General features: G+C 40.5%; 1 protein-coding gene across 3 annotated transcripts in view; it reads left to right on the top strand.

Moving 5' to 3' along the window:
• PARP6 (poly(ADP-ribose) polymerase family member 6) overlaps window positions 1–14,949 on the top strand; it is a 30,816-nt gene extending 15,867 nt beyond the window's left edge. The window contains exons 15-24 of one of the 3 annotated variants that reach the window (XM_080929777.1): window positions 1,873–1,938; window positions 2,805–2,872; window positions 5,019–5,067; window positions 5,326–5,438; window positions 6,047–6,119; window positions 6,754–6,823; window positions 13,577–13,656; window positions 14,004–14,067; window positions 14,229–14,313; window positions 14,583–14,949. In XM_080929777.1, coding sequence (XP_080785903.1) covers window positions 1,873–1,938; window positions 2,805–2,872; window positions 5,019–5,067; window positions 5,326–5,438; window positions 6,047–6,119; window positions 6,754–6,823; window positions 13,577–13,656; window positions 14,004–14,067; window positions 14,229–14,313; window positions 14,583–14,685 — 771 coding nt within the window. In that variant the 3' untranslated portion in view covers window positions 14,686–14,949. Of the gene's footprint in view, window positions 1–1,872; window positions 1,939–2,804; window positions 2,873–5,018; window positions 5,068–5,325; window positions 5,439–6,046; window positions 6,120–6,753; window positions 6,824–13,576; window positions 13,657–14,003; window positions 14,068–14,228; window positions 14,314–14,582 lie in introns of those variants that run through there. The other 2 variants (XR_013975354.1, XR_013975355.1) reach the window with 2 other exon arrangements.
• The last annotated feature ends 2,164 nt before the right edge of the window (window positions 14,950–17,113 follow it).

Consider the following 17,113-nt stretch of genomic DNA (forward strand, 5'->3'; position numbering starts at 1 on the left):
CAGCCTGGATAACATAGTAAATTTCAGGTTAACTTAGGCTGTACACTGAGACCATGATTGGTAGGAAAATAAAGCAGAGCAACAATGAAGAAGATAGGCTTTTTGGGAGCTAGCCAGACCTAGATTCCATCAGAAGGTCTTTGGCTTCCTAGTAGAATGGTGCTAGGAAGGTACTTAGTCTTTCTCATTTTCAACTGCTCTGCCTGTTATTTTGTGGATTGTTATAAAAAATGAGAGATAATGTGTATAAGATTCCCTATGAAAGTTCTCCAGAAGAATAGCTAAAAGGCTGTGAATAATTAAATATTATTCATATACATTTATATACATGTGAATTACAGAAAGAGGGTTTATTATGTGGAATAATGTAATCTACTTAGAGAGGCTAAGAAATCACCATATCTACAGTCAGCAAAGCTGGAGACTCCAGAGAGCCTGTGCTCAGAGATGTTCCAGGTTCAGTTCAGAGGCTTGAGAACCATACGGTCTCAAGACTCACAGGGACACTTTTGTAATTCCTTCTGATCTAAAGCTGGGAAGAGCATACCCTTTTATTCAAGGGCCAGAGTTGAGGAGGGTTAGCTCTTTTTATTCCATTTGAGTCTTTATTTGACTAGATGAGATCCTATTAAGGAGGATGATCTTTGCCTAGTGTACTTATTCAGCTGTTAATCAGAACCCCAAAACATCTCTACAACAAACCCAGAAATCATGTTTGACCAGATAAGTAGGTACCCATTGACTTTTTTTTTCCAAGACAGCATTTCTCTGTGTAACCCTGGTTGTCCTGGAAGTCATTCTGTAGACCAGGCTGGCCTCAAACTCACAGAGATCCACCTGCCTCTTTCTCCCATGCATTCATATTAAAGGCATCATCACCAGCTTTCAAAATAACTTATAAAATTAACCATCACTGTATGTCACAATGCCTCATTGCTATGTCAGTACATTGGGCACTGTGTAACTAGATTTATACATTTAATTCTGTGGACATCTCTGGGGATGGTGGGGTATAACTCAATATAGAGCAATGTGTGATGCCATGGGATCGATCCTAGCAATACCAAAATCCTGACATGAAAACAAACAAGGAGAACACCTCTTGTTGATGAAGCCAGCTCAGTCAGTGAACAGGTTCTCCAGCGCAGGAGGAGGATTAAAGGAAAAAGGACAAGTAGACAACATTGTAGCATGACCCCAGCCAGTTCTGAGGCTGAGGTGGGTTTATTTTTTCCTAGTCTGCTTTAAAAAAAAAAAAAAAAAAAGATTTATTTATTTATTATATATAAGTACACTGTCGCTGTCTTCAGACACCCCAGAAGAGGGCATCAGATCCCATTACAGATGGTTGTGATCCACCATGTATTTGCTGGGATTTGAACTCAGGACCTCTGGAAGTGCAGCCAGTGTTCTTAACTACTGAGCCATCTCTCCTATTTTAATTTCATGCAAGTAATAAGGTCAGTTCTAGGTTAAGGGAACAAGCAAGACAATAAACACAAATAGTCAAGGAACAAACAAGGCCATAAACAAAGTCCCAAGATCACTGTTTCTCAGGGCTTATCTGTATGACTAAGATATCTGAGCCTATGTCCCTGTCCTGGTCCGAAGTCAAATTCCTGCTAATCAGCCCCAAAAGCTCTCCACATCTTGTCATTTGCAAACAGGGCTTGAAATACTTTAATGTGTTCAATGACTTACCCATTAATTACAACTGGTAAAAGAGAACTATCATGTAACTGTAGAGTTTTCTAATAAAATTCTTGTTTCCATGGTACAGTTAGGTCTAGACTTAAACTTACCTTCTTTTTCATTGTATCTTTGTATCTGATTTGTTTCTGATTCTTTTCTTCTCATTGACTTTATCAATAGAAGAAGAATTATGAGCGGCTTCAGAAAGCTCTGGACAGTGTGATGTCCATCCGGGAGATGACCCAGGTATTTTTTTTTTTTTTTGTTTGTTTGTTTGTTTTTTGCCTGGCTCCCTCCTGCCCTTTCCTGCTTGTAATTCACAGTACTAGGATATGGATTCAGAGAAGACACTTAGACTCTTAGGTTTTTTTATGTTCCCTTTGTAACCTTCCAGTTCCTGGTCTTTGTTTTGTAGCTTTCTTACCCCAATTCTCCTCACTCCTAGTGTCTCTATCAGAGTTATTTCTGCTGCTGATCCTTCACAAGTTGTTCATATTCTGTGATTCTCCATAGTTCTTAGGGAATTGGAGAAGTGAGGGAAAGACCTCTGCTTAAGGTTGGGAGGGTGAAGAGGAGGCTTGAAGACCTAGATCCAGGGCTGCATCTTCTGTCCTAGAGGTGGGGCAGCCAAATGGAGCAGTGATCATCCCTTGACTGAAGGCTGTCCCTCACCTGATCTCCCCACCCCTCGTCCGAATGAATAGACATTCATTTGTACTCACATTTACAAGTGGCCCTCTTCTCAGCAAGTCCTATATGTCACAGTGCAGACTAACACTGAGGTACACCTAGAAGGGTTAATATCAGAAAGACTGTTTTATGTGACTATATGCCACAGGATTCTTTAGTCTAATTTTTGGGTTACATTGACTTTATTTATTTTTTGATGTATAAGCAACTTTTTTAGAACTGTAGGAATTGCACAGAAGAGGGAAACCCACCTGCATGTGGTTCTGTGAGTCTCTAGTTATTTCCATATCTAGGAGTCTTCCCAACCTGCCTAGGCCTTTCATTCCTCCAATTGCCTGTCTTGCTTTGAGTTCCAGTTGTCTGTAAAGAGTGGAAGAGGCCCTTCCTCTCCTGGGAAATAATCTATGGCCATTGTCCTACAGGGCTCATATTTGGAAATCAAGAAACAAATGGACAAGCTGGATCCCTTGGCCCATCCTCTTCTGCAGTGGTACGGATAGAATGGCTGGGGCTTCATAGGAAGTGGGGAAGGGAGGAGTTGGGGGCATGGATCAGCACCTTCTTATAGAAGCATTTCAGCATTCTTTACAAGGTTTTAAGTATGACTGCTTTTTCTTGGTGTTATGCTTACAAGCCTTGACTTTAACAGTAACTGAGATCCTACAAAGAGTTCATAAATTCTGACATGATTTCTCCCAGTGGTTGTTTTCTTACTTACTTCTTTTAATTATAATGGTTTTTAAATATATACAATATGTGTATTTGTCATGTACAACATGCATTATAAAATGGTTTATTAGAGACTTTTCTTTTGGTTGCTAAGTTATTGCCCATGACGACTTAACAATTTTCTTAAAGATTTATTTATTTATTATATATGAGTACACTGTAGCTGTCTTCAGACACAACAGAAGAGGGTATCAGATCTCATTACAGATGGTTGTGAGCCACCATGTGGTTGCTGGGATTTGTACTCGAGACCTCTGGAAGAGCAGGCAGTGCTCTTAACTGAGCCATCTCTCCAGCCCAGCAATTTTCAAAAATTTAATGCTATTAACTATAGCTGCCTTTAGTAGGTTTTAGGTTTCTTATCACATCCCAGTTCATTTCAGCTTAGTTTTCTGTGTGTTCAAAGAAATTCATCTCTACCTGCTATCTCCTGATGCAGAGGGGCTAGAGAAGACGCTGTTGTTTCTACTGCTAGACTATTACCTATTGCTCTTCCTCCCTCCTGCTGATTTCTCTGTTTTCCTGACAGTTCTTTCTAGTTCGCTTCCTTCCAAGTCAGCCTCTGACACGAAGAAGCCAGTGCAATAGATTACTCCCTCATAGCATGACTCCCAACGTTCATGTGACAGCCTGAGGAGATTCTTTAGTTGGTGAAACACTTCCCATACAAGCATGAAGTCCTGAGTTTGATCTCTGGCACCCACAAAAAAGCCAGGCATGATGCCGTACACTTGCAGTCACAGCACTGGGAAGCAGAGATAGGCAGGTCCTTGGGCTCATTTGCCAGTCAAAGTACTTTAATCAGTGAGCCTCAGGTCCCAGTGAAAGACTCAAGTATACAAACAAAGCTATCATCTCTTAAGGAACAACACCTGAGATTGACTTCTGGCCTTCACGGGCACATGTGTCTTGCCACCAACCCAGTGTACAATTGCATATACATACACAAAAATTTAAATAACTGCAAAATAAATGCATAGATTAGGCACAGAAAATACATTGTATTCACTGTAGGCAACAGTGTTGCTGCTAAACCCTCAGTATTTTATGCTTTTGTTCTCCTGCCCTCTGTGATTAGCCTATGTACAGCCTAGGTTGCCCTTGACTCCTCAGAAAGTTCATTCTAGTTTCCCAACCTGTGTAGTATTTGATGTGTTTATAAAAAGATAAAGAGAGGGGAATATGTTCTATGAAGGTGTGGTGAGCTGTGGGGGAAGGGGGTACCTCTGCCGGCCCAAGCTGAGGCATCCCTTCCTCTGAGGGACCAGCCACATCATGGTATAGTATAGAATAAGAGTTTATTCAGGGGATGGGGAGGGAGTTAAGAGGGTAATAAAAGCAGAGAAAGGCAGAGAGAGAGAGAGAGACAGAGAGACAGAGAAGTAGAGGAGTAGAGGCCAACAGTATCTTTCTATTTTCCCATTCCTGAGAGCCTTTAGGATTCCTTTGAACTTAAGTTAGATGATTTCTGACTCAGTTTTGAGACTTTAAACCCCAGACACAAGTTGAGCTGTTTTTATTCAGACCTACTCTGCCCCCACCTCTCTAATTGGTAACAGCTAACATTTTTGATCTATGCTTTTCTCTCCCTAGATGGAGCAGCTTTCCCCTTGACTCGTTTTATTCATTGTTTAATTCCTTATGTGTGTGTGTGTGTGTGTGTGTGTGTGTGTATAGGTACATATATATATGATAATGATACTTATAAATACATATATATCATATATAGTATATATATAGTTTATATATAAGCATTATCACTTAAATAGCAGTGTGGCTGGGATATAAGTACACAGTTCAGACATTGGAATCTGATTTGCTGTCCCTAGATTAGAAGGAAGTTGCTTTTTCAGGATAGCTTTACCATGTACTTATTTTGTTCCTTCCTATTTTCTGTTTTTTCCCAGGATAATTTCTAGCAACAGGTCACACATTGTCAAACTACCTCTCAGCAGGGTAAGTGATTAGTCTCCCTCTGTAAGCTTGGAACATCTGGTGAGAGGCAAGGAGGCTCTGTGCCCACTCACCATGTTCTTCTCTAATTAGCTTGGCTGGTGCTGTTCATCAGCAGTCTGTGAGTCTAATGGTGTTTCCTTTGTTCAGGGTGGTTAGTGTAAATATGATTTGTTACCTGCTTCCCTCCAACCTTTCCTTCCCTGATCTCTATTTCTGCTGTTTTTTTTTTTTTTTTTATCCCACCCCCACCCTGGGCAGCAGCTGAAGTTCATGCACACCTCACACCAATTTCTCCTGCTGAGCAGCCCTCCTGCCAAGGAGGCTCGGTTCCGGACCGCCAAGAAGCTCTACGGAAGCACCTTTGCCTTCCAGTAAGGAAGGTGGAGGCTGGGCAGCAGGCGGTGGGATAGGGAAGTAGGGCCCTTGGAAATATGAATTATGGTTTTTCATGATTGTCAGCTAATTAGTTTTTTATTAAGTGCTACTGTGGTAGGTGCTATAAAGGATTAAAGTGCTACATATGACATAGTTTTTATTTTTAAATTGCTTATAATGTAGTTGGATAGAAAGAATATTTACATGTAAAAGATATACTGGAACAGATGGAAAAACTTGTACATTTTAGGAGGAAATCTATAATTTATTTATAATGGGGAGGTGGAGAAAGAGAAAAGTATTAAGGGTAAATTAGAGGGGTTGCTAGTACTTTTAAAAAACTATGATTTTATTTCTGGACTAGAAAACAATCAGTGATATGTTTGTTGGGTTTGAGATGAATTTATTGAATTTGAAACTCCAAGAAACTACACAAATGAAAATACTGAGCCTGAAATGAAAAGTTTAACCACACACAGCTGCTTATGACTGTACCTGTGAGCATGTCAGTCATAGGTGTCTACCGTGTGGGTAAGGAGGGTGGGAATGAAGTACGCCTAGGAATCTCGTACAGTGAGGAGACATGTACTGTCCTGCCTTACAGTGGGTCCCACATTGAGAATTGGCATTCTATCCTGCGCAATGGGCTGGTCAATGCATCCTACACCAAACTGCAGGTGAGGCTGTGTCCCTTTCCTCTTTCTTTCCATTCCCTACCTCACTCAGTTTTATGGTAGTCTGCTCTAAAGTACTTGAAAACCTGTTCATGCCTCGTCATCTTCATACCTAGCCTATTTGGGAGCTTCCCTAAGAGAAAGTTGGCATTGTAAATGCAGAATGAATGTGTATATTTTAGGCTGAGCTGTGTGTTTTGGTAATTTGGGGAATGAGAAGTAACCTATTATAAGGACCATGAATTTCCATTTTATGGCTCTTCAGGGTGTTGTTACAAAGGCTTATTTCATTGTCCTGAGAAAGTACTGGGAATGGTTTTTGTTCTTCCTGATACCTCTCCCATAGTTCCTTTGTTTGAGGATCTGAAAATGTCTGCAGGCCTGAGGTCAGGAGTGTGAGTGCTGAGAGTGACTCAGCGGCTCTGCTACTCCCCATTCTCTAAGGCTTTGTAAGCCAGCAGTTTAGCCTTACCTGTCCTCCAGCCAATCGGCTTTCCAGAGTAGGCGCCTAGAGTTTTTGGTTGAGTGAGAAGGTAGGTAAATGGAAGGACAGAAGACTGCTTAAGTGTTATGGATGCCTAATAAACAGCCATGGGGGGCCCAGGCTCATATATTCATCCTGGTGTTTCCCTGCAAGCTGCATGGAGCAGCCTATGGCAAAGGCATCTACCTGAGCCCCATCTCCAGTATTTCCTTTGGATACTCAGGTAAGCAATACCTTCTGGCTCCCTTGACTCTTTATATTGCATCTGTTTGTGAACACATGATCTCTGCTGTCTCCTCTCCCATCATGGATCCTTGATTTTTGTCAGTACTTCCTCCAATCATGGATACATAATCTGTCTCTTTCTATTTTTCTCTCCTTAGAAACTTAGATTATGAGACAAGAGTAGTTATTGTTAAAAACGGTTTTCTATACAGTGTAGGAACTAGGCCCTGGGGATTGGTTAATGAGTAACTGGAAAGGGGGAGGGGAAAAAAGGCTTTTTATAGACAGACCAGATAGATTTGTTGTTTTTACAGATGAACTTCAGTAGTCCATGCTGTTCTAGAACTCGGTATGTGTCCAAAGATGACTTAGTCTATAATCACACATTAGTATAATAGTCACATTGAGTACAAGAGAAAGTACTTTATTCTAGAGACACGAATGAGGTCCAGATCTAAGGTGATGATTCTAGCATTATCTAGCTCAGAAAAACAACTGGAGTTGTGACTCGGTTTTTTAGGTTCATGTTTCTCTTTGGTCTGCTTTTGTTCTTGATCAGTGGCTTCTCTAACCTATGGTCACCATGCAGTTGCATGTGCTCTATAGGAAGGTAGTTACACTAGATATTTTTTCTAAATTATTTTGTATTTTTGTTAATTATAGTCATTACAGAAATAAGAAAACATATCTAGAATCACATAACTACAAAACTAATAATATAGTTATGGTGGTATCAGTAATCCAGATATTCAGGAGGCTGAGGCAAGAGGATCATGAGTTTGAGATCAGTCTTGGCAACTTATTGAGAGCCTGTTTTAAAATAAACTTACATATAAGTTCATGGTGGAATGTTTCATAGCATACATGAATCCTTAAGGTCAATCTTCAGTACTATAAAAACCAAAAAAAAAAAAAAAAAAAAATCTAGAACCCTTTTTAATGATAGAACAAACCAATCAAAAAGGAAGAGGCAGTGATAGATAAAGAGAAAAATGAGTGTGCTGATACAGACACTATAGGGCAGGACTGAGAAACCAGATGATTCTTTTAAGCAACTTGGTGGCTCATGCCTTCAATCCCAGCCCCCAGGAGGTAGACAGGGGGTCTCTGTGAGTTCTAGGGCCATCTGAGCTATATAGTAAATTCTAGGCCACGCTTGATTACAGAATGAGACTTTTATTTCAAAAGCTAAACAGACTAAAAAATGGGGAACCAAGATATGGTTTCGTGGTGCAGTGTTTGCCAACATGTGTAGTGAGGCAACAGCAAAAGCAGCTTGTAGACCCATGGTTAAGAAGACTTGGTAGAAATGGGAACAAAGAAGCCAACATACCTCCAGATGTAACACATTAAAGTCTGTAAATGTTAAATCAGTCATTTGAAGCTTTTTGAAAAAACTAGAAAAATGTGACAGCATTTTGGGGTTTTGGTTGTTTCTTTGAGGATGGAATTTGTGGCCTCTCCCTCTTCCCATAATCTTACAAGTCTTAAACTATAAAGGAGCAACTTGCTTTAATTTTAGGTAAAAATCTAGAAAATAGAAATTGCAACAACAAATCAAAGCTTGGAAGATCCGAATGAAACTAACGTTCTCCATTAGACACACACACACACACACACACACACACACACACACACAAACAACATGTATTTTTGGTTTTTTGAGACAGGGTTTCATTGTGTAGCATTGGCCATCCTGAAACTCACTCTGTAGACCAGGCTGACCTCAAAATCAGATACCCACTTGGCTATAGGAATGTATCTTAAAGGGAGTATAAAGACATGTTACAAACTGGGAAAGGTGCTGAAGATATGGCTTGCTTGGTGACTGCCTTCAAGAGAATTCAGTTTCAATTTCCAGCATCTACATAGTTTCAGGAGATTCAGTATCCTCTTCTGGCTTCTGAGGATTTGCACATAGTGCACAGTTATATGCATAATAAATAATTTAAAATGGAACTTAAAATTTCTTAGCCAGGTGTGGCGGCCTACAGTTGTATCTTGGGAAGCATGATCACAAACATATGGCCTTCTTGGGCTATATGTATAGCAAGTTCAAGGACAGTCTGGGCAACTTGAGAAGACCTTATCTTAGACTTTAAATGAAGGGCCAATATATATACAGCTAAATGGAAGCGGATATACCAAGTCCTGAGTTCAATCTCAAGTAATATGAAAAAGACTGTCAGTCACTGCAAAGCTTATTGGAAAAACAAGTAAATAATACATACATAGAGAGAATATAAGTGAAGAGAAATGCCCTTCTTCGTGTGAAAACTGTGGAACCTCTAGAGAGAAGTAAAATAGAACCAAATTGATTTGTTATTTAGTACTCATGTGGATTAACAAAAAGTAAGAAATCTGATAATACCAAGTTATGCTAAAGGCTGTAAAAACCCACAAGATTTCCTTAAGTGTCTATACAGCCATTTTAGGAAGAACGTTTCTTATTCATTTATTGTGTTGTATGTGTATGTGTGTGCACATGTATATGTGTGCACATATTTGTGCTTTTGGAGGTCAGAAGGACCACTTGCTGGAGTCAGTCTTCTACTGAGGACTCTAGAGGTCCAGCTTTGTCATAAAGCTTTATTATAAGATAAGTGCTTTTACCCACTGAGCCATCTTCCTGGACCAGAAAAACAATTTGACTTTACTTTATAAAGCAACATAGTTTATCTCTTTGACCCAGTATTTTTGTTCCTGTATATGCAAACTCAAAGATATACAGGAATGCTCACAAGACTATTTGCAGCAACAGACCTTGGAAATAGTTTAGATCTTCATCATCAGAATAAGAGACAAATTATTTGATATAATCACATAATTATTGAGCAATAAAAATGAAGGACCATCAATAGCATGTAATAACATAGACATTTCTAGTAATATTGATTAAAAATAGGCAATTTAGGCTGAGGAGTTGACTCAGTAGGTAAAAGAGCTAGTGGCCCATACAAGTCTAATGGCCAAGTTTAGTACCTAGAACCCATAAACAAAGTTAGATTCATTGATAAGTATCTGTTCTCCCAGCACTGCTGTGGAGAGAGAGGTGACAGAAGCAGGAGAGACACCTGAGCGCTTCAGTGCTAGTCACAGTAGAGAATGACCACAGAGACCCTGCCTCAAGGTGGGACTGTTAAGAATTGATTTCTGAAAATGTACTTGGACCTCCACACATGCACTCCACCTATGGCATATGTGCACTTGGATTCACATGTACAATAAGTAAGTAAATACTAAAAAAAATAGGCAAGTCCCAGAAGGCTGTGTGTAATGTGTTTTTTATATTGTTCAAAGGCAGACAAAAATCAAACTTAACAGGGGTATATGTGATAAAATTAGATTAAAATGAAAATATGGGGGTTGGAGAGATGGCTCAGTGGCTAAGAGCACTGACTGCTCTTCCAGAGGTCCTGAGTTCAATTCCCAGCAACCACCAGGTGGCTCACAACCATCTGTAATGGGATCTGATGCCCTCTTCTGGTGTGTCTGAGGACAGCTGCAGTGTACTGAAAAAAAGAAAGAGTGAAAGAACGAAAGAAAGAAAGTGTGAAAGAACTGAAACCCTGGCTGGTGTGTCATTCATAGTAGAACACTGGCCCAGCATGTGTTGGGCCCTAGCTTCAGCTCCCAGTGCTGCAGGATAAATGTCACATAAGTTTCAGGGCAACAGTTCCTCTAAGATGTGTTGCTGACTAGAGTCAATGTCTTGAAATAACATGTTTAATCTTCACAGGGTAAGTGCTCGATGCATCCTTAATATGTGAGTGAATCATATGCTGTGGTTCAGATTCAAAATAGGAGAGGGGTTAAATTAGTCTTTTTATCTCCTTTGTCAGAGTTTTCAGGGTTTATCTTTTGTCCAGTCTGAGCATTCCTCTGATTTTTTTTTTCCAAGTACTCAGATTTTTCTGGCTTTTAGTGTTTGTATTCTCTCCTTTTTCTCGTCTCTCGTCTTCTCTTTTATTGTCTTCGAGTCAGTGGGTACTTGAATGCCTTCAGTTGCTAGATGGAGACAGGAATCTTTATAGACTTCTTGTAATTTCTTAGCACCTTACTAATTACATTAAAGTGTCATATCACACTGCCCTTTCCAAATCATAGATTTTACTCTTGGAATTATCAGTGAGTATAGATCCAGACTACCAGAGGATTTCAATAGGAATTTGTTATTAGAGTTATTGATCATCTAGTACAATTCCTTATTATTTTATGGATAAAGAAAGTGATATATAGAAAAGAAAACACTTTGAGTCATACAGCTTTGAGTAGCAGGGATATGACTGGAACCTGTCTTCTCACTTGTAGGCTATTGTTCTCACTATTTTATTGGACTGAGAAGGGGAAGCATTGTTTGGGTGACAGTGCCTCTGAGGTCCTAGAAGAGGAATAGGAATGTCTGCAACATTGGGTGGATGTACACAAATTTCCCACTCACTGCTCTTACTCTCACATATTTTCTCTTTAGTCTGCTCTGGCTTTCTGTTTCATTTTCCTCAAGGTACCTTTGGGTTGGCAGCATTGGGTGTACTTTCCAGGTGGGGATCGATATGAACAGAGAACATACAGTTGACCAATGGCACTGCTGATAACTTGGCCACTAGTATGAGAAGAAATTAGGGACAGTGAATGGATTTGGAAATTTCCTTTGTTTAGTTCTGTTTAGAGATTCCTTCTGGACACAAACTGTCCAGAGATCATTAGTCCCAGGACAAGGATAGATTAATCATTTGGGCATTATGAATGAGATAGTACCACAAGGTACTGTTTGAGGCAGAACAAGATTTCAGTTACTTCAAATGCCATCTGTAAGATTCACCAAAGAAATCAAATTATTCTTTTTTCTTCTGCCTGATTTTTCTGGAGTAGACCTGAATGGAATTTCTCTTAGAATTTTGCCAATGAAATAGTCTGGGCTGAGTCCATGATGTTTGGATGCAGAGTGGAGCCTTGTTAAGGATGGTAGAACACGTAGAAGTAGAGGGTTCTGTCCTATAGAAGGAAGGGATTGGTAGTTCAAGCTGAGTTTTGTTCAGCCCATGGATTTGTCATGAGAATGACAAAAAGTAAGTATGTTGAGTTGACAGTCTGTTTGCTCAGTGAAGAATTGTAATCCAGCGGTTACCACCTAGCCCACACCACTTATAAAACCACGAGTAAACTGCTGAGATAGTTCAGCTGGTAAAAGTGCTTGACGCCCAAGCCTCATATCAGAGTGTGATCCTTAACATCTCTTAAAAAGCAGTCCTCTGAGCTTGGTGTGATCAGTACCAATCCCAATGCTCAACGAGGCAGGTCGTCTGTGAGTTTGAGGCCAGCTTGGTCTTCATAGTGAATTCTAGGTTAGACATGAATAGAAGACCAAAACCCAAACAAAATAAAAACAAATCAGCAAAACCCAAAAAGTTGTCTTTTGACCTCCAGAGTGCATCTGCACTCACATCATAGACACCTAATAATAAGTAAAATTAAGTTTTAACTTTTGAGATAAAAAGCCAGTGGCAAAACTAAGAATTAAATCAGAGTGAACTTGCGATGAAGTAGAATGGTGAGGTTGGAACCATGTTCATGGCTTGTGATGACAGCATCACTGATTTCATGTTTACCCCGTCTCCTTGGTTACATGCCCCCCTAACTGGTAAGGCTGGACTTATGATAAGCCTGGAAACACTGAAATCCTGTCCTTAGGCCAAAAAAGGAGTTGGGAGTAGGAGCATACAGGTACTGTTTGATACCTAAGTAAGAACTGTTTTCAGTCTCTGTAAACAAGGTCTCTTCTGTAATTGCTAAGGATGGTAGAGATGATTTTATTGTTGTTGTTGTTGTTATAAAAAAGCCAGGCATGGTGTATACACCTTTAATCCTAGCACTTGGGAGGCAGAAGCAGGTGGATCTCTGAGTTCAAGACCTGCCTGGTCTACAAAGTATGTTCTTGGACATCCAGGGCTGTTACACAGAGAAACCTTGTTTCACTCTAAACAAAGAAAAAAGTATAGAATTTATGCACTGCAGTAATGTAGACATGAGAGGGAATTGGTACTTTTTTAAAAGGTCGGATTCTTCAAGGTGGTTGTCATTGTAAACATCTATGGAGAATCCACACAGAAGGACTCTGCTTTTTGATCATGAATGGCCAGTCTTCTTTGCAACTTTAAAACTATATTATATTGAACTTCTACTTGCTTTCTCTTAATTCCTATCTCTGGTTGATTCTGAGTTACCCTACTCTGCTAGGCCCCTCTTTCCTGAACCATGTGTTATCTGGTGTACTAGAAAGAACCCTTTAGTGGTTCCCTGGAGTTTTTAGGGGATAAACCCTAGTTGCTGTAACAGCCCATAAGCCCTGCTTGATCTGACCCTACATAACATCTGTTCATCATTTTTTCCCATTTTCCTAACATTCATTATACTATGTACAAATTAAGTCCTGTGGCTCTATATGTCTTTATGGTTTTCATATTCTATTATACTAACTCTTAATGCCTCAGGACATTTTCAGACTCTGGGTAGGCTAGTTCCCCTTCATGGGGTTCACACAGTACTCTACAAGCGGTCACGATGCTCACTATACTGTGTTGTAATTACTTATTCTTTGCCTGCAGTCTCCACCAGACTAAATTTCGTGTGGAAAATAGTTTGTTTTATTCACTGCCGTGTTCCCAAATATCTTAGGCTGGTGTCTGGCATATGTATGTCCGTAAACATTTAAGAAATGGATGAATTAACTGAGTTTGTTGTTCTGTGACAGGAATGGGTAAAGGGCAGCACAGGATGCCTTCTAAGGATGAGCTGGTCCAGAGATACAACAGGATGAACACTATCCCCCAGGTATGGTTTGTTGTCTCTGCCTGAGTTAGGAATCTTCCCCCGGATCCTGCTAAAAATAATGGATGGGAAAATAGTAGAGCTGGGGTCCTTGTGGGTCATTTAAAGACATTAAATGTGTTGTTAAGATCTTTAGTCATTTGTCATCTCTGTTGTATGCATGGAGCAAAGAGAGGTTTTTAAATGACAAGGTGAACTTGGAAGCTGTGGACCTACTAGGTGATAATATGTAAGCAAACACAAATGGTTGGAGGCTTCCTATCTCCATAATCAATATCTAACCAACCATTTTGAGAGGGAACTCTAACATTTTACCTTGCTCTACTCTCCTTTGCTCCTTTCTATTTCAGACCCGATCCATTCAGTCAAGGTTCCTGCAGAGTCGGAATCTAAACTGTATAGCACTTTGTGAAGGTATGAAATCACCCAGTTCATGTCTCTTTGGAACCCTAGCCTTTATTTCTGATGCCCCGTTAGCACATGAACCAGCCAAAAATTATGTTGAAACATCATATTCTTCTTCCCTACCTGGACTGACTTAACTTTCTATCCGACTTCTGGCTTTTTTCTTCCAGTGATTACATCTAAGGACCTCCAGAAGCATGGGAACATTTGGGTGTGCCCTGTGTCTGACCATGTCTGCACAAGGTTCTTCTTTGTGTGAGTCTAAAAGGAGCCCTTGGAATTCCTTGAAGAGTGAGGGCGGTGGACGGTGTGTGGCTGTTGAGGATGTTGTCTGAGTCCTTTCCCTGGCTGTCTAATTTAGGCACTGGGACTCTTTCTTACGGATAAGGATAGATTATTTGGGTCTGTGTAGAAGAACAGTGACAAAATCTTTGGCTTTAGGATGAAACGGTCATGTCTTGAAACACATTTCCTCTGGTAGACATTATTTGGCATTATGCTTACACTTGCCCTGTCTTTGGCAGATATGAGGATGGGCAGGTGGGCGATGCCAACATTAATACTCAGGACCCCAAGATACAGAAGGAAATCATGCGTGTGATCGGAACTCAGGTTTACACAAACTGAGGGGGCCCCAGCCCTCGCACCACCCTGTTCCCCAGGATCCATCTGCTCTTGTGAAAGGGCTCAGGAGCAGCAAGTGAGGCTGCCCTGAGAAATTCAAGGGGCAAGAAAAGGATAGAAGAGGTGGCCTTCATGATGGAGGTTGATCCAGGAACTACTCCACATTTGGATGGCCTGACTGACTCCCACCCCTGATTTGCCCAATTGACTTCACCCTGTTTGTAAATAAAACAATAAAATGGAAGGTGCTGTGGACTGGATATGATCACTGTGGTCTGACTGGCCTGGGCCCAGCATCTCACCGAGGTCCTAGGTGAAGGATTTTTTTTTCCCTGCAAGTGGAATATCCTGACGGTTGGGACTACTTGTGTTTCATGAAGTAAAAGATGCATTGTTTGTTTAGTTAGTTATAGTTTGTGTTCTACAGATGTTTGTTTCTTTTTTTGTTTGTTTTTTGTTTTTGTTTTTAAAGATTTATTTTATGTATGAGTACACTGTTGCTGTCTTCAAACACACCAGAAGAGGGCATCAGATTTCATTATAGGTGGTTGTGAGCCACCAAGTGGTTGCTGGGAATTGAATTCAGGACCTCTGAGAGAGCAGACAGCGTTCTTTAACCTCTGAGCCATCTCTCCAGCCCTATATGTTAGTATTTTTAATCAAATAATTAAGAGCTGAAGTTTATTAGTTATGAAAATGAAACAAGCAGGGTAAGAACACAACTGATGACGGATACTCAAGATTTAAATGTGCCTTTAAAGCCAGGGCTGCTTTGGGGGGAAAATACACACACACATTTTTAACCTTCAGAACTGGCTGCTTTCTACACAAAGCCAGCCCTGTCAGCCATGCTTGCTCTGTATCTCAGATGCTAGGCCCTTACTTTTTCTACTGCTTGGCCTTTAGTTGGGAAAAGTGAGGTCAAGGGAAAGGATTAGTTGGCAGGTGTGAGAAAGCTGAGTTCTATGGTCAGAAGTCCTTTAAGAAAGGCTTGTAGGCTGTGGGTATAGGTCTGTGGTACAGTGTTTGCTTAGTGTGCATGAGGCCCTAAGGGGACCATGGGCTGTCAGGGTTTGGTGTGAGAATTCACCAGGAAAGGGTTGGAATTTCCTGACCAGATAGATGTCCTGAAACCACTGCCTTTCTTAACACTGGCTAACCATGGAAGATTTTGGTTTGTTTTATTAAGGAAGCGTCTGGCCTATACCCCAAAACCCAAACCCTTAGTTAATTTTTAAGGTAGAGTCTTACTATGTAGCCCTGGCTGGCATACAGTTCACTATGTATAAACCATGCTGGCCTTGAACTCAGACAGAACCACCTGTCTTGTTCTCTCAAGTCCTGGGATTAAAGTCATTGCTACCATGCCTGATTCTTTTCTTTAATTCTAAGCACAGTTGAGATATTAAACATTTCCAAATATTTTATGAAATAATGAAAACTAGATGTAAATACAGAGAACACCACAAAGCTCCTTTAAAAGCCCAGCTTTTTTCCTTCCCTCCCTCCCTCCCTCCCTCCCTCCCTCCTTCCTTCCCTCCCTCCCTCCCTTCCTTCCTTCCTTTTTTTCTTTCTTTTAAATGTTTTTTTTAACGAGATTTATTTATTTTATGTATGTAAATAAACTGTAGCTGTCTTCAGACACACCAGAAGAGGGCATCGGATCCCATTACAGACGGTTGTGAGCCACCATGTGGTTGCTGGGAATTGAACTCAGGACCTCTGGAAGAGCAGTCAGTGCTCTTAACCACTGAGCCATCTCTCCAGCCCTTAAATGGTTTTTTGAAGACAGGGTTTCTCCTGGAACTCACTTTATAGACCAGGCTTTAACTCACAGAGATCTGCCTGACTCTGCTTACCAAGAGCTGAGGTTAAAGGTGGACACGCCATGCCTAGCAAAAGCCCAGCTTTCCAATAATAATGGTTGCAAGTTCTACTCTAGCTCTTGCTTTCAGTAGACCAGTATTGTCTTCCGTGACATCAGCGTATTTCACAGCATCTTCTTACAGAGCTATCTTGAACAAGTCAACACCTCTCTTGAAGAGTCTTCCCGAAGAACGTTTTTCATGGTCTTCCCAAGCCCTTATGACTATTCATTATAAATGAGTATGGTAGGGTTCACCTACAGTCCCAGCTTATCCCCTGGTGGCTAAAGCAGGAGAACCAACTAAGTCTAGGATTTCAAAGTCAACCTGAGCGATTAACCAAGAATCTCATCTCGAAGAGGAAATAGCTATTATATTCTACTACTCTCAAGTCTTCTAAGATTCAAGCCTAACAGAAATAATAGTTCACCAAATAAATGACTATCAGTGGGCACATGAAACTGAAAATCCTCCTGGGAAGACTTTGTAAGCCATAATATGGTATCAGAGATAGCTAACATACTTAACATACTTTAGTTACAAGTTGACAGGTGTGTGCAAAGTAC

Source organism: Micromys minutus (genome assembly GCF_963924665.1).
Source record: "Micromys minutus genome assembly, chromosome: 16".
NCBI classification, from domain to species: Eukaryota; Metazoa; Chordata; class Mammalia; order Rodentia; family Muridae; genus Micromys; species Micromys minutus.